Source organism: Pristis pectinata, chromosome 12 (genome assembly GCF_009764475.1).
Source record: "Pristis pectinata isolate sPriPec2 chromosome 12, sPriPec2.1.pri, whole genome shotgun sequence".
Lineage (NCBI taxonomy): Eukaryota > Metazoa > Chordata > Chondrichthyes > Rhinopristiformes > Pristidae > Pristis > Pristis pectinata.
In genome coordinates this window covers 22,042,573-22,065,000 of record NC_067416.1, presented here as the reverse complement: position 1 = coordinate 22,065,000, position 22,428 = coordinate 22,042,573, and the positions used below count along the sequence as shown (strand labels likewise).

Sequence of the window (22,428 nt, the reverse complement as noted above, 5' to 3'; positions counted from 1 at the left end):
GAGGAAATAATAGTATTAATGATGTCAGGGGCAGCAGCAATGGAAGTGAAGGTGTGGTTGAGGAGAACAGTAGCGGCAGCAACCTTGAGGTGAGTGGAGGACCATAGGCTACACAGTTGGGATTTTGACAATACCACAGTAAGTGAATTGGGTAAGTTTTTTTTTCTGGGGTGGATACCGGAAAGAGGGTTGAGACAGGAAAGGGAAATGTGGGCAGCAAGCTATACAAGGAAGCAATCTTTGCAGGCCGCAATCGTGACTGAGTGGGAGAATGGATGGTATCTGAGAAGGCAAGGTCAACAATTGGCTGAGATTGTGGGGTGGGAATGTTTATATGGAGAGATTAAGGGAGGCTGGGAGAACAGTGAACTTGGAGAAGAGCAGAAATTTATATTGAGGTTGAAATCACTGAGGATGAAAAATGTCTTGGTGCTGTGAGTGCAGGAGGAAAGAAATCAATGTAATTGTGATGAAATGTTTATTATATTATAGAGGCCAGAAGAAGAACATTTAAAATGAGAGATGAGATGGGTGGAACAAGAGGAGCTGCTCAAAGGATGACCTTGGGGATGAATCAAGATGGACTGGGCAGGGCAAATGATTGAATGTGTAACCGCTTGAAGACGCTTAATCAGCACAGGAAATTTTCATTACCCCTGGCCAGCATCTGGTCAAGGCCACATTGTTTGTAGCAAGGGTCTTATTCAGAAGTGAACAGATGTTGTGGAAGTGAACAGACGTTGTGGAAGTGGAGAGAGGTGGTGACTGCAGCACTGGCAGAGTTTGCTCTGTGTGGGATGAAGATGGTCATGCTGGTGCCTGCTGGCTGAGGAGCTGGCCAGAGAATAGGGTGATGCAGGTGGGATAGCTGCTTACAGGGAGGCTTCGATGGGTCTTTTGACAATGTCAAGAAAGGTGTAGGGAGAAAGTGCAAGTGAGAGTCAAGCCTGAGGAAGTAGCAGCAGCCTGGAAAGCTTTGAAGAGCAAAGAAGAGTAGGAAAATGGGAGAGCAGCGGCCTCAAGAAGGAAGAAATGAAAGCACATAACAGCAGCCAAGAGTATAGCTGATTTTTTTTGAGAAAAATAATGATCTTGGAAATGACGAGCTCAGGTCTGGACTGGCAGCCAAACTGTACATAAATGGACATGGAAAACACAGATTATACAGGACTGGTTTCTGTTTAAAAACAAAAACAAGTCACTAGTGTTCTGATAGTGAACTGGGAATAGAGAGGTGGGAGCCCAGAGTTAAGGTCAGTGATCTATCTTGGTGGGTGGTGTACAGTTGATGTAGGTAGGTGGAGTCGGTGTGGAATATTGATGAGCTGTCTGCCATGTTTGGAAATGGGTTTGGTGGGCAAATGAAGCTATTTGTAGGGTCACATACTGAGGATTTCTTTGGACTTGAAGTTCAAGGGGCTCTGCAGAACCGAATTTAGTAAAACGGGAAGTTGGAGGTCAGCCTAAGACTCAGACCCAGGTGAGTGACACTCCTGCCATGGAGCAGTCTGAAGTGCAACAGGTAAATTGTAAGGCAGTCACAGGCTCAGCAGCTGAAACTGGTCAGAGGTACAGTATTTTTTTTAAAAATTAAGTAACTGGGAACTGTGTCGTGCTGTGCAGTCTGTTTAGGAACATGATATCCAGAGAAGCCCAAGTGCTTGAAAGCTAAATTTACAAGATCAGTTCTCATTGAGAAAAACAACAGGCAAGCATATGGGGTTTAAAGGTGGGGAGAGAGTGGGAGGGTGGGGGTGGGGGAAAGGCAGGAGAGTTGAGCACTGGCATTTTACACCAGCAGTTAATTAGTAGTTAGTTGTACACTGCACCAAAGAGGAATTTAAACAGTGGGAGAAAGGGCAGCAGATAGACAAGAACAGAGGTGCACAGTAAGCAGTTTTCACAGAGTCTGACTGCCCTGGAGTCATGTCTCGTTTCTCCTTCAGATAGAGTTTGCTCAGCACAGAGGGTTTATGAGATGTTTATTCATAAAAGTATGCAAAATGTCATTGAGAGCCTCAAACACGATTTGCTGAGAAAACACCCACTGTGCAGAGGGGAAATGAGAATTATGCAATTACCAAGTCTTAAGATGATTATTGTGTGCCTAAAATAAAACATTTTAACTCAAACGACTCTTATCTCCTCAAGTACTAATTAATTCTTTATCTGAAAGTACATGCAAATGTTCTAGTTCTGCAGTTCTGAATGCTTTTGTCTTTCTCAGTTTTATGTCTTATCATTGTGTTGAGCACTGAATGAAGGAAATCTTTCAATTAGTCACAAGAATAAGGAGGAAGTATGCCCTGTACAGTGAATGAGCACACGCCATATTGGAGGTCCAATTGCCTTATCACTTGTGAACCTGGAATGAGATCTTAAACAAATCCAACTACTTCATGTTCTGTAAGAACTCTCAGAAGTTAGAATATTAATTTGATGCTCTGCCAAGTAAAATCTTTATAATGGCATCCTGCAAAATAACATCAATGTCTATTTATTTTTTTTCCCCTTTCCCAATTGGCTAAAGGTTGCAACTGCTCTTCTATGTTCTACAACAGGCAGAATTCCAGTTGGCTCATACCTTTTTAGATTACCCAGTCAGCAATAATATAATTTTACTACTCTTGCAGAGCAACCTTGGGATTACCTTCAATGTCTGATTTCACTGGGTGACCCCTTGCCAAAGTTGATCATTGGGAATAATTTGGTCATGGGCCATAATTCACAGTATTCAGAACTCAAAAGTTCAAAGCTAAAAACTGTTTTCTGAAGAATGGCTGATTGTCTAGTCTGGCAGGGTCTCTGCTGAGCTGCTTATTAATTTCAATCTATGAAACAGAGGATAAATACTCTGAGTGTGATCTGCTCAACAAGTGTTTGCTTTGTCACAAGTGTCACAAGAAACAATAGTAGAATGGTGGTTATGTTATTGCATGAGATGGTGGGGTTTTAAACCATTGATTCAGAAACAACTTGCCTTTCACTGCATTATTATTTGAAAGGAAGATACCATTTGGCCCATTGAGTCCTTGCTGGCTCTGTGATTAGCTAACTCATTGTTCTGCAAATTATGTTTCAAGTACAAGTAACTGTCCAACTTCCTCTAGAAAACTGGTCAATTCTGTATCCATTACCCTAGCAAGAAGTGAGTTCTGGATCAGAACCAGATTTTTTTCCTGAAGATCTTCCTGTATCTTTTGCCCAGTACTTTGAGGCTATGTCCTCTGGTTCTTTATTATTGTATTGTATTGGTTTATTATTGTCACTTGTACCGAGGTACAGTGAAAAGCTTGTCATACAAAGCGATCGTACAGGTCAATTCATTACACAGTGCAGTTACATTGAGTTAGTACAAAGTGCATTGATGTAGTACAGGTAAAAACAGTAACAGTACAGAGTAAAGTGTCACAGCTACAGAGAAAGTGCAGTGCAATAAGGTGCAAGGTCACAACAAGGTAGATCGTGAGGTCATAGTTCATCTTATTGTATAAGGGAACCGTTCAATAGTCTTATCACAGTGGGATAGAAGCTGTCCTTGAGTCTGGTGGTACGTGCCCTCAGGCACCTGTATCTTCTACTCGATGGAAGAGGAGAGAAGACAGAATGTCCCGGGTGGGTGGGGTCTTTGATTATGCTGGCTGCTACACCAAGACAACGAGAGGTAAAGACAGAGTCCAAGGAGGGGAGGCTGGTGTCCGTGATGCGCTGGGCTGTGTCCGCAACTCTCTGCAGCTTCTTGTGGTCCTGGGCATAGCGGTTGCCGTATCAAGCCATGATACATCCAGATAGGGTGCTTTCTATGGTGCATCAGTAAAAGTTGGTGAGAGTCAAAGGGGACAAACCAAATTTCTTTAGCCTCCTGAGGAAGTAGAGGCGCTGGTGAGCTTTCTTGGCTGTGGCATCTATGTCATTTGACCAGGACAGGCTGTTGGTGATGTTCACACCCAGGAACTTAAAGCTCTCAACCCTCTCGACCTCAGCACCATTGATGTAGACAGGTGCATGTACACCGCCCCCTTTCCTGAAGTCAATGACCAGCTCTTTTGTTTTGTTGACATTGAGGGAAAGGTTGTTGTCATGACACCATTCCACTAAGCTCCCTATTTCCTTCCTGTACTCCGACTCATTGCTGTTTGAGATACGGCCTACAACGGTGGTATCATCTGCAAACTTGTAAATGGAGTTAGAGCAGAATCTGGTCACACAGTCATGAGTGTATAGGGAGTAGAGTAGAGGGCTGAGGACGCAGCCTTGTGGGGCACCAGTGTTGAGAATAATCGTGCCGGAGGTATTGCTGCCTATCCTTGCTAATTGCGGTCTGTTTGTTAGAAAGTCAAGGATCCAGTTACAGAGGGAGGTATTGGGTCCTAGGTCTCGGAGTTTGGTGACAAGCTTGCTTGGAATTATTGTATTGAAGGCAGAGCTGTAGTCAATAAGCAGTAGTCTAACGTATGTGTCGTTACTGTCCAGATGCTCCAGAGCTGAGTGTAGGGCCAGGGAGTTGGCACCCACTGTAGACCTGTTTCGCTGATAGGTGAATTGCAATGGGTCCAGGTTGTCTGGTAGGCTGGAGTTGATGCATGCCATGACCAACCTCTCAAAGCACTTCATGATGGTGGATGTCAGAGCCACTGGTCGGTAGTCATTGAGGCATGTTACCTTGCTTTTCTTTGGTACCGAGATGATAGTGGTCTTCTTAAAACAGGAGGGAACCTGAGATTGAAGCAGGGAGAGGTTGAATATGTCCTCAAATACTTCTGCCAGCTGATCAGCACAAGATCTGAGCACGTGGCCCAGGACATCATCTGGGCCAGGTACTTGAACCATCCGCTAATGGGAAAGGCTTCTCTCCACACTATCATGGCCAACAGTGATTTTGCACACCTTTATTAAATCTCCTCTTAATTTTCTTTGCTCCGAGAAGGACATCCCCAGATTCTCTAATCTAAACTGGTAGTTGAAATCCTTCGTCCCTGAAACCATTCAAGTAAATCTCTTCTGTACCCTCTCTGGGGCCTTAATGTTCCTCAAGAGTAGTGACCAGAATTGGGCAAACTGTGGCCTAGCTATTGCTTAATGTTCAACATAACCTTTGTACTTTTATTCTTAATGGCCTCTATTTATGAAGCCCAGGCTCCCATATACTTTACCAATCATTTTCTCAACATGTCCTGCTACTTGCAAAGGTTTATACATAAATATATAAAGATCCCTTTGTAGCTGCATAACAATCAGATCTCTGCTCTTCTGTTGCATCTCCTCATTTTTTTTGTACCATATCGCTTTACCCTGGTCGATATTAAATGTGATTCGCTAGTAGTCTGCTCATCCCACAAGGTTATCTATGTCAACCTGATGTCTATTAATTTTCTCTTCACTCTTTACCATATCTTTGAGTTTTAGGTCATCTGTAACTTAAGAAATTCTACTGTGCATATCCACATCCAAGGCATTAACAGATATAGCATTCCAAGTGTTCATCCCTGAGGAACACTGTTCTGCAGTCTGAAATTGCCTGTTCGTGACGACTGTTTGTTTTCAAACTTTAAGTCAGGTTTAGATCTGCTGCTACTGGATTCTGATATGCCATGGGCCAGTGTTTTTGCTAAACAGCCTTTATGTGGGTTTTGTCTAATGTGTTCCAGAAAGTCATTCAGGATATACGTGCTACAATCCCTTCATCAATCTTCTATGTTTCTTTATCAGAAAAATTCATTGAGGTTGATCAAACACAATTTGCCTTTAACAAATCCATGCTGGCTCTCCTCTATTGGAAGTTGACCTCTTATCCTGGCATGTGCACAAAAATGCAGGAAAGGATAACAACCTCTGAAGTCAAAGTCGTACAGTTTGGAAACACACCCTTTGGCTCACTGACTCCATACTGACCAACAAGCATCCATTTATGCTAAAACTATACCAATCCCATATAAATTTTTGTTTTTCTCCCCCCACGGTCCCATCAACTGCGTCCAGATCTTACCACTCATGTACACACTAGTGGCAACTTATAGTAGCCAGTTAACCTTCCCAGTCTGTGCGATGTGAGAGGAAATTGGAGCACCTGGAGGGAACCCACTTGGTCACAGGGAGAATGTGCAATCTCCACATTGACAGCACTGGAGGTCAGGATTGAACTTGAACTGCTGGAATTGAGGAGTGGCAGCTCTACTAGCAGCACCACTTGCCACCCAAAAGTCGTGAACAGCTTCTTGGGAGAACAGGCTTGTAGGTAAATATCTGCGGAAGTATTGCACCACATACGTGCCTTCAGAACTCTGAAATAAGGGACCACCACCTAGCACATAAATGGAAGCTTTGTGGTCAACAATTTAGAGGGACACATTCTGCAAAATAACAAGCAGGTCCTCAATATATCCCAGAAATCCGTACCCACAGCCTTCCTTTCAAATAAGTGAATGCTTAGGCAGAAGTATCGCAAATTTTGTCAGACATTTTGGATCCTTGTAGATAATGCTACTGTTTAAATCCCTTTTATTTTGCATATACGCAGGCACGGTAGGGTAGCGGTTAGCGTAAAGCTATTTCAGCGCCAGTGATCTGGGTTCAATTCCAGCCACTGTCTGTAAGGACTTTGTATGTTCTCCCCGTGTCTGCATGGGTTTACTCCGGGTGCTCTGGTTTCCTCCCACATTCCAAAGACGTACGAGTTAGGAAGTTGTGGGCATGCTTTGTTGGCGCCGGAAGCGTGGCGACACTTGTGGACTGCCCCCAGAACATTCTACTCAAAAGATGCATTTCACTGTGTGTTTCGATGTACATGTGACTAATAAAGATATCATATCATATCATGTCTTGACTTGTCTTGTCTTGTATACCTCAAGCTGTGATAGTTCTCCAAATTCTGAGTTAGGATTTATCTAATCTATATCAAACTTGAAGCTGATAATATTAAAATGGGTCAAAACAATAACAACTGAAAGTCCAGATTGAGCTGAGATATGTGCTCTTCCTGGTTTGCTTTTGTATCATTGCAAATGGTTGCTTTTATTTCATTGCAAACTTCATTAAAATCTATAATTAAAATTCTTCATTCAAGCAGTGAAATCCTTTATATTGCCCTGGAAGAGTTCTTCACTGCAACAGATTCTCTGCCTTTTAAATAAACGTGCACCATGACTCAATAATTGTTCCAATAGATAAAGTATATTTTAAGATATTAAGAATTACTCCCTATTTTCCTGACATACATCTGCATTCTGAATTACCAGGCAGGCTGGTTTATGGAACCTATTAATGAATACTGTTATTTTTGTTTAAGTCCAAGTCCTAGTGCAAGGTTACATTTATCTTTTACATTTTCTTGAATAATGATACAGCTCAGTGTTGTACAGTTGTGCACTAACTGTCCTCCAAGTTTTTTGGGCATAAGAGGTGTTTCCTTTGGCTGTGATACCAATAAAATAGTTCAGCTACATAGAGCATTACAATACAGATAACAGCCTTTCCTCAATTTTGTAAATTGAAAAGGCCAGGCAAAATGCATTAAGAACTTTTTGTTCAAAGACATGTACCCCAGTGCATTATAATGCAAATTCATAACTCAAATATTTGTATTTTGAGGAATGCCTATATCATATAATAATCCATTCACTTCTAACACCAAACTGGCTTAAGCAAAAAAAGTCTGCCAGGATAGATAGGAATAAATATAGGGAGAAGAAAATGGGATTAGTGTAAATGGGTGTTTGATGGTCAGCGTGGACTCAGTCAGTTGAAGGACCTGCTTCTGTGTTGTATGACTCTGAATCTATATCATAAAGCTTGACCATGAACTGAGATGCTGGATTTTTCCAATACCTATGAAGTCTCTGCATACACTGACTCTGCAGATGATCCTCTTTGTTTTAATTAAATATACAATTATGAAGAGATCCAATAAAGATGTTCAAAGTTGGACACGGGTTTGTTGAGATGGATATGGAGAAAGTACCTCCACTGGGTGAAAATCGAAATGATCACCAAGATATTAAAAGCAATTTCTTTCATGCAGTGTTGGGACAAAGAAAAGTCTAATCAGAAACAATGGTGTAAGAGACTCCATTGTTGCTTCTAAAACAAAAGTAGCTCAGTATTTGAAACATTGAAGTCAAAAAGGGTAGTGAAATCGTACAAAGTGGGAAACACTTCTGAGAGGCAGCAGGAATGCCATTGGATAAATGATATCCTATTCTGTTTAATGCTTTGTACCTTCAATTAGTCTATAGTGGCTAATGCTTTGTTGATCTTTTTTAAACATATTAGTCAAATTTATTAAAATGTTTTTCTCACCCATTAACTTATTAAAAACCTAATTTTCCTAAGTATAGAATCTACTAAAGTTGTAAGTGTTTGCAATTTGCGCTAGATTTTATCGAGATTGTAAATGCAGGAACTTGCAAATGTAAGTCATTGATCTAATAGTGAAGTAGTATTGCTGTAGGTACTCACAATGGTGAAGTTGTGGTGGTCTTAATGTTGGTAAAGTGTAAAATAATCTGTGGAAAACCATGTTAAAAATACAACTCAAAGCACCAAATACAGTCAGAATGTGTGTTGTCTCCAGACTGTGCAGAAACTTGTTCGCTCATGATGACAATAGCATTTCATTAGAAATTGTTTCTTTTTGTCCTGCTAAATCAATGAAAATTGAAGGCAGTTGTGTGTCAGCTTATCTGTTCAATAGCTCCATTGGGCTGGGGGAATGGTAATTATTGCTGACTAGAGTTTTTGTTATAGACTCAAAATACTTGCTTCTCGTTTTAAACTATTTCTTTAACTGACGGTGTTTTCAAGCGACAGCAATAATGTGGACTCTGAAAGTTGTGAATTAGGAGGGATTGTTGCAACACAGTGCCTGACATTTGGAGAATCTAGCATTGACACAATTGTAAACATGTCTGAGGCTGTAGAGGATGTAAAACGTATTCTAGAATGACATTCAAATTCCAGCACTAATCTAGGTTTTAATGTAACCTTATTCCTCACATGATCAAAACAGCAGTAGCCTGTGTCTCCTTGGCTGAATTGTGTTTAATCAATGCACAAGCTTCAAGTCTCTTTGGTTATTATTGCTTGAATATCCGACCAAGAGATGACTCTTGCTCTACTGTGATTGTTCTGACATTATCTCCTACAATTGCAATAACAATAGCAGGATGCATGATACATTATTGTGTGTCACACAACTTAATTCTGCTCCCATAATGTGTTAGCTTATTACTTGAAGGGTTATTAAATACACCAAAGGGAAACGTGTATGAGTTGCATGGTAGTGTAGTGGTTAGCGTAACGCTATTACAGCACCAACAACCCCGGGTTCAAATCTGGCCGCTGTCTGTGAGGAGTTTGCACATTCTCCCCGTGTCTGCGTGGGTTTCCTCCCACATTCCAAAAACGTACGGGTTAGGAAGTTGTGGGCATGCTATGTTGGCGCCGGAAGTGTGGCGACACTTGCGGGCTGCCCCCAGAACACTATGCAAAAGATGCATTTCACTGTGTGTTTTGAAGTACATGTGCCAAATAGATATCTTGTCTTTAGTTACATTTGTACCCCTAACCTGGCTTCAAGGTTAGTGTAGATTTTAAACCCTGACTTTGGACTGGGATAGAGTACAAATGGCAGACAAGGTTCAGGGAATCACTTGAGCCATTCAATTGATCATGAATTAGGCCTCGAGAGTTTAATAGGCTTCTAACTATCAAGGTAACAGCAAAGGTCAGAAAATATGAAGACTTCATAATTTTTCTGTGTAAAAGCTTGTATTTTTTTTTACTTTGGTTATGTGAGACACAGGGCTTTTTTTGCAGGCTTAAAAGGTTAGTTAATCTTTAAAGAGTGAAAATGCCACACATTGTAATTTTCCCACTGCATGCTTCAGTGTTTAAGCAAAGGAAAAATCTTCCCCATGCCAGTCAGAAAACAAGAGGTTTCATATTTGGTACAGTGTTAGCGATAGAAAACAAAGGCATATAGACATCACCTGCAGATTTCCCTCCAAGACACGCAACATCCTGACCTGGAAATGTACCTCTGTTCCTTCATTGTCACTAGGACTAAACTGTGGAACTCTGTCCCCAACAGCACTGTGGGAGCAGATTCACCAGAAGGGATGCAGAAGGTCAAGAAGGCTCACCATCACTTTCCCAAGGGCAATTAAGGATGGGCAATAAATGCTGGTCTTGCCTGCGATGTCAGAATCCCAAAAAATGAGTAATTAAAATAAATATGATTCAAACTTCCCTTTGCTCCATATTTGTGAATATAATTGACTATTTTTGTGGGGCGTTGAGATATCCCAATAAAGCCTTGATGCAGTGCATTAGTAAAGAGGTTTTACTGTTTTATTTTACTTAGTATGGGGCTTATTTTGAATATCCATGTGGCTCCAGTTTCATTGACTACTCTTGTCTCTTCAAATTTCAGGATTTGGGGTAGAGTTATGCACTTGCACTCCTGTGGATTCATCTGAATAGTGAACAACTCGAACGCTGTTTGCTTGTTTTAGTGAAAGGAATTCTTTAAGTGGCACCGCTGACATCTCTGATGGACAAGCACAAAGTGAAGCGGCAACGATTGGATCGAATTTGTGAAGGTAAGCAGGCTGTACACTTATATGGTCTTTGGCAACAGTAGAAGTAGTAACTGAAGAGCACCTGGGTCATTAGATCTGACTGGTTAGGCTGTCAGTTTTGGTAAGATGCAGCTTGAAGAGCAAATTATAACCTAGACTTTGCAGTGTCAGGTTGGCTCAGTAGATGGTGTACTTGCTGCAGAATCATAAGCTTGTATTACAATGAGAAAGGGTTAATTCATAAACTGGTAGTTGAGAGGGCTTTAGAGAAGATTGATCATAATAAGATAGAATTTTATGTAGAGATCGAACGTAATTTACTTCAACCTGATATTAAGGTCTTAAATTTAGCTAAAGCAAATTATGAAGGCATGGGGTGTGAATTGACTACGGTAGATTGGGAATCTGTCTTAGAAGGTATGGCAATCAGCAAGCAATAGCTAACATTTAAAGAATTAGTACATAGATTGCAGCAAATAGATATCCCTTTAAGACCCAACAGAAAAGTGGTCCAGTCATGGCTAATAAGAGAAGTTAAAGATCCTATTGGGTTAAAAGAAAAGGCTTATAATATTGCCATCAAGTGCAGTAAGCCTGAGGATTTGGAGAATTTCAGAATTCAGCAAAGGAGGATCAATAAATTAATGAGAAAGGGAAAGTAGAATACAAGAGTAACCTAATGAGAAGTGTAACAACAGACTGTAAAAACTTCTGCAGAAATGTAAGAGAAAAGATTAGCAAAAGTTAGTGTTGATCCCTTACAGACTGAGACAGGAAATGGTAGAGAAGTTAAACAAATATTTTTTGTCTGTCTTCATGGAAGAAGACCTAAAAAGCCTCCAAAAAAATTAGTACAGGTCTGGAGTGAATAGTTGCTGAAAGAAATTTGTATTAGGGAAAAAAAAGTATAGGACAAATTAATGAGACTGGAGACTCAATGATCTGCATCCCATGGTTTAAAAATGTGGTGATGGTGGATGCATGGTTCTATAGTATGAAAAGGATTAAATGTAACCCCACCATTTAAGGAAAGAGGTAGAGAGAAAACAGAAATCACAGACTAGTTAGCCTAACGGCGGTAGTAAGAAAAATACGAGAATCTGTTACTAACGAAGGGGTGACAGAGTGAAGTCAACAAGGAAATCAAGTCTGCCATATCTGTTAGTTTTTTTTTGAAGTTGTAAAGAGCAGAATAGATAAGGGAGAGCCAGTGGATGCAGGAGTTTGAACTTTTAGGAGGCCTTTGATAAGGTCCTTCAGAAAAGATTAGGAAAGAAAATTAGAGCATATGGGATTGGGTTAATATACTGGCATGGAATGTTGACTGGTTAATGTCCAGAGATCAGACAGCAGGAATAAATAGGTCATTTTTGGGTTGGGAAATGGTGACTTGTGGGGTGCTGCAACAATTGGGGTCTGGGTCCCAGCTTTTCACAATCTACATTGGTGATTTAGGGGAGGGGAACAACTTTAAAATATGCAAGTTTGCTGATGATATGAAGCTGAATGCCACCTTTGGGTTGTAAGGAGATACAGAGGAGCTTTAGTGGGGTTTGCAGGCTAATAGAATGGACAAAGATGTGGTGGATGGAATATAATGTGGAAATATGAGGACACTGACTTTGACAGACAACATTAGAAAGGTAAGATATCTTTTAAAACAATGAGAAATTGAAAAGTGTTGATATTCAAAGGAAAAAGGTGTCCTTGTATATGAATCACTGAAAGTTGCATACAGATGCTGCAAACAATTAGAAACTAAATGATTCTCTATTGCAAAAGGATCTGAGTAAAAAACTACAGCCATCTTACTGCAATTATTTAGAGCCTTGGTAAGACTGTACCTTGCATTTTGTGTTGAGATGTGGTCTCCCAACCTAAGGAAGTATGTACATTATAGAAAGTGTTCAAGGAAAATTTGCCAAATTGATTCCTGGGATGGAAGGGTTTATCATATGAGGAGAGATTAAGCAGATTGAGCTCTCTAGAGTTTAGAAGAAAGAGGTGATCTTGAGGAAGCATTTAAAAAATAGTTGTACTGGGCTTTACCAGGTGTTGGAGGGTTGATGTTTCCACGGGCTAAAAACCTTAAAACAGGTGGTCACAGTCTCAAAATAAGATATTGGCCATTCAGGGGTGAGATGAGAAGAAATTCTTCTCCCAGAGCATAGTGAATCTTTGAAATTTTCTACCCAAGAGGGCTGTAGAGGCTCAGTCACCGAGTACAATTCAAGATTGACGCATTTTTGGATTTTAAGGGAATTGAGGGATATGGGGTTAGTGCTGGAAGGTGGCATTGAGGTGACATACATCATGAAGTTGAATGATAGAGAAGGCACAAGGGACTGAATCCTATTGCTGCTTCTGTTTCTTACCTTATTCTCATGTAAAATTGAGGGTTCACGCCTCACTCCACAGGTTTGAGTACATTAACCAGGTTGACTGGAGTATTCTGCATTGGTAGGGATATTTACTCTTGCATGAGGTCTTAATTGGCCATATTTTGATCAGGCAGAAAGGACTAAGTTGGAGAAAAGCAGGGACAACTTCTGCCTAAGTTAACATTTCTCCCTTGAGTAGCACAACCAAGACTGAAAAACAATTATTTATTAGCCTGCATTGCGAAAATTGTCTGGTGTGCTTATCTACACAGCAGTGTATAATACACTGATGGGCTTTGACATTCTCCAAGGCTATAGGACATACTATATAAATCCAAGTTCTTTCAGTGATGCAAAATAAATGAAAAGATATAAGTGTTTGGTCAACATAACACAGTCACCTCAGCCTGTGCAGGAAGATGATTGCTGACTTGCATGCCCTCAAATAAAATCCACAACTACTGGATTTGGGTAATAGCTGACTTTGACTGGACGTGCTCGATTAATACTTAACTGCAATTAAATCGTCATTTTAAAAATGAAATGTGGTTTTTACATTCTAATGTTTATACTATTTATTGGGAAGGAGTGATGGTGGGAATGTTTCTGCAGAGGAATAAGCAGGTGATATTCTCAATGGAATGATAAATGGGTTGGAGTGGATAGTGGGTGGCTGATCTTACTTATTTCTTGTCCATGTTGAAGCTAAGGGAATTATTTCCTCCTATTAATTCAATAACTTTAATCTGCATTGTTCAGTGTAAGTGTGAGAATTAGCTGTCCTCTCCTCTCCCCCACTATCCTTTTATTAGTGACATCTGGTTTTATAGGGAACAACTTTGAGGCTTGGAATCTGAACTTGCACTCAACAAGAACTAGCCCGTGTCAATTTTAACATCTCCATTCATATTTTATAGAACAAAAATACATCAAATTAATTGAAGAATATTTGTCAGCAGCATAAAACAGTGCCCAGAACTGTCTGAATACTTATCTGGTTATTTTGTTGAGATGTGTTATATAGATGCCACCTACAGTGGGTCATCTGTTACACCCACATTTGCCAATTAGAGCTATAAGGATGAATGAAAAAGACTGTGTGCTGTAATCTGGACTGATTTTTGTCCTGGCTGTCTTCCCTTAGGTCGCCTCTTCTGAGTTAATTTTCCAATCCGAGATTATTTTATAGTTTATACATTCTTTTAATAATTGAGACAGAAGAGTGTAAAACAACCCCAGCCTGATATGTACATGTTCTGAATGTCTGCATCAGACTTTATTGTGACTTCATGTGAGATGAGTAGAAGTTAGTTGGAGCAAACGCTGGCCCAAAGACACACACATTACAGATATATATGAATTCTACTTCTGGACAACCATCAGTGACAAGTCGTGATCACTCATGCAATGGTTGGACACAATTAAATGCCCCCATCATTAGGAAAGTGTTATTATCTGGTTTCCTAATGCATTTCATTTAGTGATCATATTTTTATCTTTGCTATATCATGGTTAGCTTTATTTTTTTCAGTTAATGGTGGTGGACTGGTCTCCCAGAGTTCATTTAGTGGTATTGATTGCATTGTAAGTCAGGATTCTTAACAGTAAAAATATCTTGTCCTTTCACTGAACTATGCAGTGACTTGTCTTTGTGAGTTGAAAAAGGTAGTCATTTTAAATCCACTTCTGTTAACTTCTTGACTGGAATCAAAAGCTGTGCTCAGTAGGGTTGTCCACTCCCAGATGGTCCCAGCTTCAGTCCCTGTTCTAAGGGTAAGTTTGTCTGTTCTGGCCTGCATGGCAGTGAGAATAGAACAGTTGGTTGCAACCGCCCCAGGGGAAGTGCAGGTCAAGTCAGCCCTGCTGCCTGCTCACATTGTTATGCAGTGGCCCCTGCTGGCAAATATACTGTATGGACATTAAATTGGGAAAGAGTCAGACTTGGCTGTCCTCCTTACTCTGGCCAAATAACCAGTTGGCACTCTGAGGTTCAATGACGTAGAGCCAACGAAGGCTTCAGGACTTGCAGGGAACTGCAACTCATCAACCGGTACCCCAGCATGAATCAATGCTTTAAGGAGAAAAGTGGAATGGGAGTGTGGGGGGTGGGGGGGGGGGGAGGGGGGAAGGGCAGGGCAAGGGCGAAGGATGTGTGGGTGGGGGAGCAATTGCAATTCCAAATCAATTTGCTGATCATGTTCTTTTGATCGTATTAACATATTAACGCCCACATCTCATTTGTTGTTTGGCAAAGGTCCTTTGCAGTGATTGCTGTGATGAAAACAGCGCTGGTGTGCGGCAAAATCTGAAAGAAAGGCAATGTTCCCACGCCTTGTCTTTTTTGTTCTTTGCTTTATATGAAATGTATTTTAAAGCAGCTTAAGTGTCCCCTTTGCCCATGATTTATGAAAGTAAGTTTCATCATTTGAGGGTAATCATGCTTTGTTGTTTTACAAAAGTGGCTTTGAAGACAAGTTAAAAGAGGACAAATAAGCAGAACTGGGCTTCTAGAAATTTGCCTTTCTGTCTGATGTTTTTCATCAGATCTGATAGCTACTGATTTGAAAATAACTGGAACAAGGGAACAAATGGTTGTAAAAATTCCACGGTTGCAGATTTGATTATGATTGAAGATTATTTCCAGCTGTGTGCTATAATTTGACGTTTCCTCTTAAAGGGGACCAGTTCAGTGAACCACACTTGAGAATGTTGAGCACCTTCGTCTGTCTGTTTACACAGCTGGCAACAAAATTGAATCAGATTGAACATTAGTTTCTTGCTCTGCAACTTAGTCACGTGCAATGAAAGTGTGTTGAAGCATTCATTACATTCACATCACCAAATACTCCCTCTTGTTCACTGCAGTTCTGTATTGTTTCCAGTTTTTTAGTCTTAACATGCCTCCTCTGACAAAAGGTTGATCAAAGGGAAACACCCCCATTGTAGTCTTGAACTTCTTACCCTTCCATCAGATAGCATCTAGGAATAAAGCCACCTGCTATCGCTTTATATTGATGCAGCAACATTCAGTGATAAGACCCAAGTAGAAATTGCAGCAATGATATTGTACTTCAAACTAAAGATGTAGAAATTCATTTTAATTTACAATGAAGCCCTGAATTTTACGTGGAGCTGGTGGGATGAGGATAAAAATAAGATGCTGGAAATACTCAACAGGTGAGGCCACTTCTGCAGCGTAAGTTTTTTTAAGAACAGGTAAACTTTCAGGTTCATGACCTTTCATCAAGGGGGGGGCGGGGCAGGGTCTAACTACCATGGAGCTGAAGGAGCACTCCTGTTGCTCCTGTCTGCATATGAGGTGTAGAGGAAAATCTCGACAGCTGCTCTGGTCAAAGTAGTTCGATTCTGATCTTGGGTGCTGTTTGTGTGGAATTGGCATGTTCTCCCTGTGACCACGTGGGCTTTGCTGGTGTTCTGATATCCTCCTACATCCCAAAGATGTGCTAGTAGGTTAATTAGCTACTGTAAATTACCCCTTGGTTGTTTTATTAAGTAGCTACGCCAAGGGGGAGTTGATGGGCACATGAGGGAAAATACATTACAGGGGAAAAGGCAAATGGGACTGATGGAATTGCTCTGCTGGGACTTGGAATGGATCTGATGGGTGGAATGGCCTCTTTCTGTGCTGTGATAAATAAGAAATACCAGCTGAAGCCTGTAGGTGTCAGTCAGATCGCTGTCTTTCTGTCCAGATTGAAATAGCCACCCAATGACATTAACCTGATTCCCACTAGTTGTACAGTGGTAAAATTTGCTATTAAAATAGGAGTTTAGTACAGTTTGCTTCATCCCACTTTTCGGTCAGAGGTTATAGGTTCAAGTCCAGCCCTGGAACTTTATATTCTTGGAAATTATTAAGGGAGCATGACATTTCCTGAGGTGTTATCCTTTTAGGTGAAATGCTGTACTAGTCATTTATTTTGCTTTGCCCTTTAGGTGCATGTTCAAAATCCTGGCCAATTATTTATAGCTGGCTGCTGTGCCTGGAATCTTGCTGTGCTTGGCCACTGATCCAAACTAATCAGTGAGATTCCTGAGATAAAATAAGATGTGTATGAATGCTGATTGCATATTACTTTTTGATAAAACTATTTTGTTTCACCTTATGATTATATTTGAGGACTACTTAAAGCTGTGTTTCCCTGCTGTGCTTTCATTCTTTGTTGAAAGTCGGGGTGCAAATTGTTTGAGGAAACCACATCAGTCAGCAGGGTCTGGATCAGGAGTGAAAACAGTCGTTGGCTCCAATTAGATTGCATCTGCCTAGGCAGTAAGTGAACTGACCTTGGATGCATTGACAGAGAGAAGTGTTTCTCAACAGAGGTCCAATCATTGATCTCTGTAAGGTTCCCACTAATTACTGAGTCTTTTGAGTTGCTGGCTGTTTGAAAATCAGTAGTCATTATTTTGTTCTTTTTCTGTGATTTTTGTTCTTCAAAAAGTTTTTTTTTGTTTGCATGTTTGTCATTGGTGTCATTACTGGGCAAAGTTAATTAGCCAGAGTTAGGAAAGCTCTCGCTGTGATGGATGTGAAGTCTTGTGAATTGAGGTGTTGCCATTATTAAGATATTTAAAGCAATTGCATCTTTTTAACTTTTTTATATCCCTCCCACTATTAACAATTTGTAAATCTCCCAGTAAATTCATCCCATAATTTCAGAACCCATTTTGTCCACCTGGAAAGGCAGTCACGTGGATGCAGTTTTCAGTCCCTGATACTATTGATTCTGTAATGAACGCTAAAGTAGTTCAAACATTTTTTTGTATAGTTATTTCAAAATGAAACTTATCCTTTGGTATTTGCTTGTGTGTGCATGGACCTGGTTTGGATAACTGCTTTCAGCTTCTTTCATAGCAGTGATGCAGCAGCCTTGGTGAAGTCTGGGCATAAGAGAGAGTCCTCACCATCATAAAATCAGAGCTATTCATCTCAACCAATGTGCAGATTCCATAGTCTCACTACTCTGTGTATAAAGGTGTTTTTCTTGATTTCTTTATTGGATTTATTGTGACTAGTTTGTGTCTATGTATTAATTTAGCTATGTATTCCCCTCACAATGTAAAAAACCTTTTCTGTATCTTTCCTCTATCAGGTCACCACCACTGTCCCCCTTTTTCCATTCAGGCCATCCAGCAGCCTTCTCTTGCTCCAGGCAAAGGAGCCCTGATACGTTTATTCTTTACTGATATTTGTAGCCTCCTGCTGTCATCCCTATAAATGCTTTTGCAGTTTTAGTGTCTCTACATTTGGTAAGAAGAGCGCCAGAACCATAAAAAAATTGTGATCTAACCAGCATTTATATACAAGTGCAACATAACTTTACTGTTTCTGAATGCCGTTCCACTAGAAATGAATTCTTTTGGTTATACTCGTTATGGTTTTGTTAACCTGTTGTTAATGATGACTCTAAATTGCTGTGCAGGAAAGATAAAGTGTTGAAACATGATTCATTTGTTTTAAATCTGTTGTTTGAATATAAATGCCTTCTTTATATAATTTACAATTCCCATTTAAGTGCTTTGACATTCCTGATATGTGATAGCTTCCCAACCCAAACTGAGTGTCTGAGTTACTGTCTGAATCAGCTAAACGTTGGTGCTTCATAAAAGTTGCATGCTGAAGCATATGAGAATAAAGCAAACAAAATGCATGCTGTGTGTGTGTGTGTGTGTGTGTGTGTGGGGGGGGTGGGGTGGGGGGGGAGGTGGGGTGGGTGCGTATAACAAGTGCAAATCAACAGTTTAAAAAATCTACTACCCCCCTCCCCTTACTCCTAATTACAATGAAAGACGTATATTGTCAAATTGTAGGACCCTTATGTTCTTGTTATTTTTTAAAGCGGGGGCTTGGTGGGGAAACCAGCAACGGCTTACAGAGGAACACAGCAATCTGGCAGGCAAAGCAGCAACAAGGAGAGGTACGTACGCACATTTCAGATACAGGAAGGTTAGAAACTTCTGTGAAATGCTAGCAGCCCATTGGATTATTGTGTGCCGTGCATAACTGGCGCCATGTTGAGATTCAAAACAAAGTATGAAATTAATAGAAAACTTGTACGTTATAAATTTATCTGAAATTTGCACAAAACCGGTTTTCCGCAATCCATAGTAAATGAAATAAATCTGGACCTTAGTTTGAGAATGTCTGCAAAGTGGCATAAGAAACCATAGCCTTTAAACCTTAGACTGCTTTCCCTTTTAGAACAAATGTTAATGGTTATTTTGAAGCTGACAATATTTATAATTTTTTTTATTGTTCAAATGAAGATGCTTCAGAGCATGGGAGAGATGTTAACTAATGAAGCTGATTCAGCTATTGAGGCAATGAATTTCTAGTTGAAATGATGTTTTGTGGCAGCTATTACAGCAGTAGAATAACTTGTAGCCTGCAGATCATGTGTTGTTTTCAGATTGTTTTACAGGAAAAGCAAATAGCAAGGCATGTAGCACTTATGACCAAAAGAGATCTGATTATTTGATAATTTGATTTGTTGTTCATGCGCCCTTGGACAGTATATAGTGAGAGGCCGATATTTGTGGGAGAGAAAGTGTGTAATATATTTGTATTGCAAATGAGTTTAGTATGAATAAGTTGTTAAATATTCATGTAGATGTTTGTCAAGATGTATTATTTTTCTCTTTTAAAATATATAATTTATTGTCATTTTTGTATTTGTTTATATTTGACGTCTGCATTAATGAAGCTGCGAGTGTAATTGTAAAATGGATCATGCTATTCTCCCTGTACTTTAGTTTTCAAATGTACTTTAAAAATATTTAACCCCCATTTTATGCCCAAACTCATGTTTGGAGTATGAAGACATCATTGTAGGAACTCACCTGTAATGAGAATTGTAACACAGCTAAATCTTAACATCTCAGAACTTGGTCCTGGCTGATCATTCCTCCTTTGTGGACTGTACCAAACTCTGTGTGTTGAAGAATACAGCCAGTACTTACTTTTATTTTAGTAAATGGAAAAAAACATCTGTGATCATCACATTTATTGAGTTATTAGTGATGATGTGCAGAGAAGAAACTGCAGATTAGCCCTGATGTAGAGGAAATTTATTATTGAAACTTCAAGTAGTAAATAATATTTGTATTTTGCTATTATCACAGTATGATATGTAATATTAACACTTTAGATATCCTGAATGTTTTGTAGTATATTTCTAATTCCCCAATGACTCTTTGCAATGACATATATGTTTATATAAATGTACTAAGAGAAGAACAACCAAATATAGTAAGAAACATCTATGAGCACAAAATGCTGGAGTCAGTCAGCATCTGACCTATTAACTTAACCATTTTGTTTATAGATTTGGCCTAGAAATTCAGCTACATCATTTTGGGGGTATTAAAGTATTGTTACCTTGTTTAATTGCTTTAAAATGCTTTTAAAAGGTAATGAAACTCAATGCTATTTGAAAAATAGTATAATTGGGCTCCCTTGAGCAATGCCACTCTGTTGCAGAAATGGGAGGCTTTACTAGCCAAATTTCTTTCTGCTGCCTGCATTTAGATACAGCTGAGAGCTCCTCAGCCAGTCCTTAAAGACACAAGAACACAATGACACCAACAATCCTCCAGCACCTGTAGAATGTGGTTTCCTTTATGGATGCACCAGTAATTCCTGACGGTAGGGAGCGTTCTCCTGGGTTATGGATGGAGAACTTCAGATCCTGGAGGATCACATCTTCTACAGAGGGATGGGCCATGGAGATTAGGATTGTCAAAGGGCCGGATGAGGATTTGGTACAGGGGCAGAAAATTCTCCACTGAGGAAAGGGTGTTCCTTCTAACATAAAACTGTGGCCTTCCGTGACACAGAACCCCCAGGGCTACAGCTGGGGAGGTCTCTCTAAGGACCATCCAGACTGGCATACCTGCAATGCAGACGAATGCCTTTCTCCCCTACCTCTCGCCTGATTCCATTGTCTGATGGAGAAGCAACTGGTGTGATCTGGTGGAGTAGAAAAGTAGTGACTTTCCCAGTGCAGAAGTGAGAAGTAACGCTGTAATAGTTGTACTAACCCTGTAATAACGCTACTGTGTAGTGGTTAGCGTAGCGCCAGTGACCTGGGTTCAATTCCGCCACTGCCTATAAGGAGTTTGTATGTTCTCCCCATATCTACGTGGGTTTCCTCTGGCCCCAGGTTAGGAGCTGTGGGCATGCTATGTTGGTGCTGGAAGAGTGGCGACACTTACCAGCTGCCCCCAGCACATTCTCAGTAACGCAAAAAGACGCATTTCACTGTGTGTTTCAATGTACATGTGACTAGTAAATAAATATCTTAATATCTAATATCTTATATTGGCAGGCTTGAATGTTCATGTAACCAGGGAGTTGAGACTCGGGGTGACTTAGTCCTCACGGGTGACTGTGATGCCTGGGAGATGCCCCAGTCATCAGTGAAGAGGAGTGTTAGTCTAGGCAAATGGGCTTTGTAGGTCGGTTTTGGTTCCAACTGAATATTTAATGATGCAGGGAAAGGTCAGTTTTCAATGTGAGCAGTGTGCAGGACCAGCTCTAAGTGTGTGGAGTGGTGTAGTCTATGATACCGGTTTAGATGACTGGATCTTTAAAGAACGTTAGTTTGCCCTTTTTATCATTGGTAAAGGCTGGTTTCTTCGATCTGACCAATGTGGTTGAAAATTTTGCTGATGATGAATTTTGGGCATTGCAGTGCTGTTGAGATTGTTTGGGCAAGTGGGACATTGGGAAAGCAGTGCTTGCGAAGAGGAAAATCTCACACCAAAATACCCACGTGGTTAGTGGCTGACAGTAAAACGACTATAAACGGGCACTGAGCTAATATGATATCCATCTTCTCAAGCCCTGTTTGTTTGGTGTTGTGCAGGATATTTTCCAGGCCATTAAATGATTTTCTTTATGTTTCCAACATTACCGAATTTAGCTTTTCCAGCTTCTGCTATTTCCAGAAACCGATGTTTGAGATAGATGCAGTGAATATCAGCTACATTCCCTGCACACTTTTCCACCTTATTTTTAAATATGTTCATTGTTGATGTTGAATATGTCGGCAACATCAGCATTTTAGAATTTAAAAAATGAAAAATGACTAACACTTCATTGAATTGCAATTGCATAACCAAGGGGAACCAGTAATAAAACTTCTGATTTGCAGTAAATCAGGCTATTGAAACTGAGCTTTAATTCAAAATTCAGAGTGAATTTTAGATTTTGTTTCCTGACTTTTTTTTCAGATGGTTAAAGTTCAAAACTTCAGGCTTCACAGAGTCATAGAGTACTACAGCACAGAAACAGGCCCTTTGGCCCATCTAGTCCATGTCGCCTGATCTTTTGCCTAGTCCCACCTACCTGCACCCAGACCATCTCCTTCCAAACCCCTCCCATCCATGTATTTATCCAAACTTCTCTTAAATGTTACAATTGAACCCACATTTACCACTTCTGCTAC

At 40.2% G+C, this 22,428-nt stretch overlaps 1 protein-coding gene across 4 annotated transcripts in view; it reads left to right on the top strand.

The window, feature by feature from the left end:
• Window positions 1-22,428, top strand: part of LOC127576671 (C-terminal-binding protein 2) — a 226,502-nt gene that overhangs the window by 85,262 nt on the left and 118,812 nt on the right. For 3 of the 4 annotated variants that reach the window (XM_052027279.1, XM_052027278.1, XM_052027280.1), the window contains 2 exons: window positions 10,430-10,598; window positions 18,820-18,897. In XM_052027279.1, coding sequence (XP_051883239.1) covers window positions 10,550-10,598; window positions 18,820-18,897 — 127 coding nt within the window. In that variant the 5' untranslated portion in view covers window positions 10,430-10,549. The remainder of the gene's footprint in view (window positions 1-10,429; window positions 10,599-18,819; window positions 18,898-22,428) is intronic. The other variant, XM_052027281.1, reaches the window with a different exon arrangement.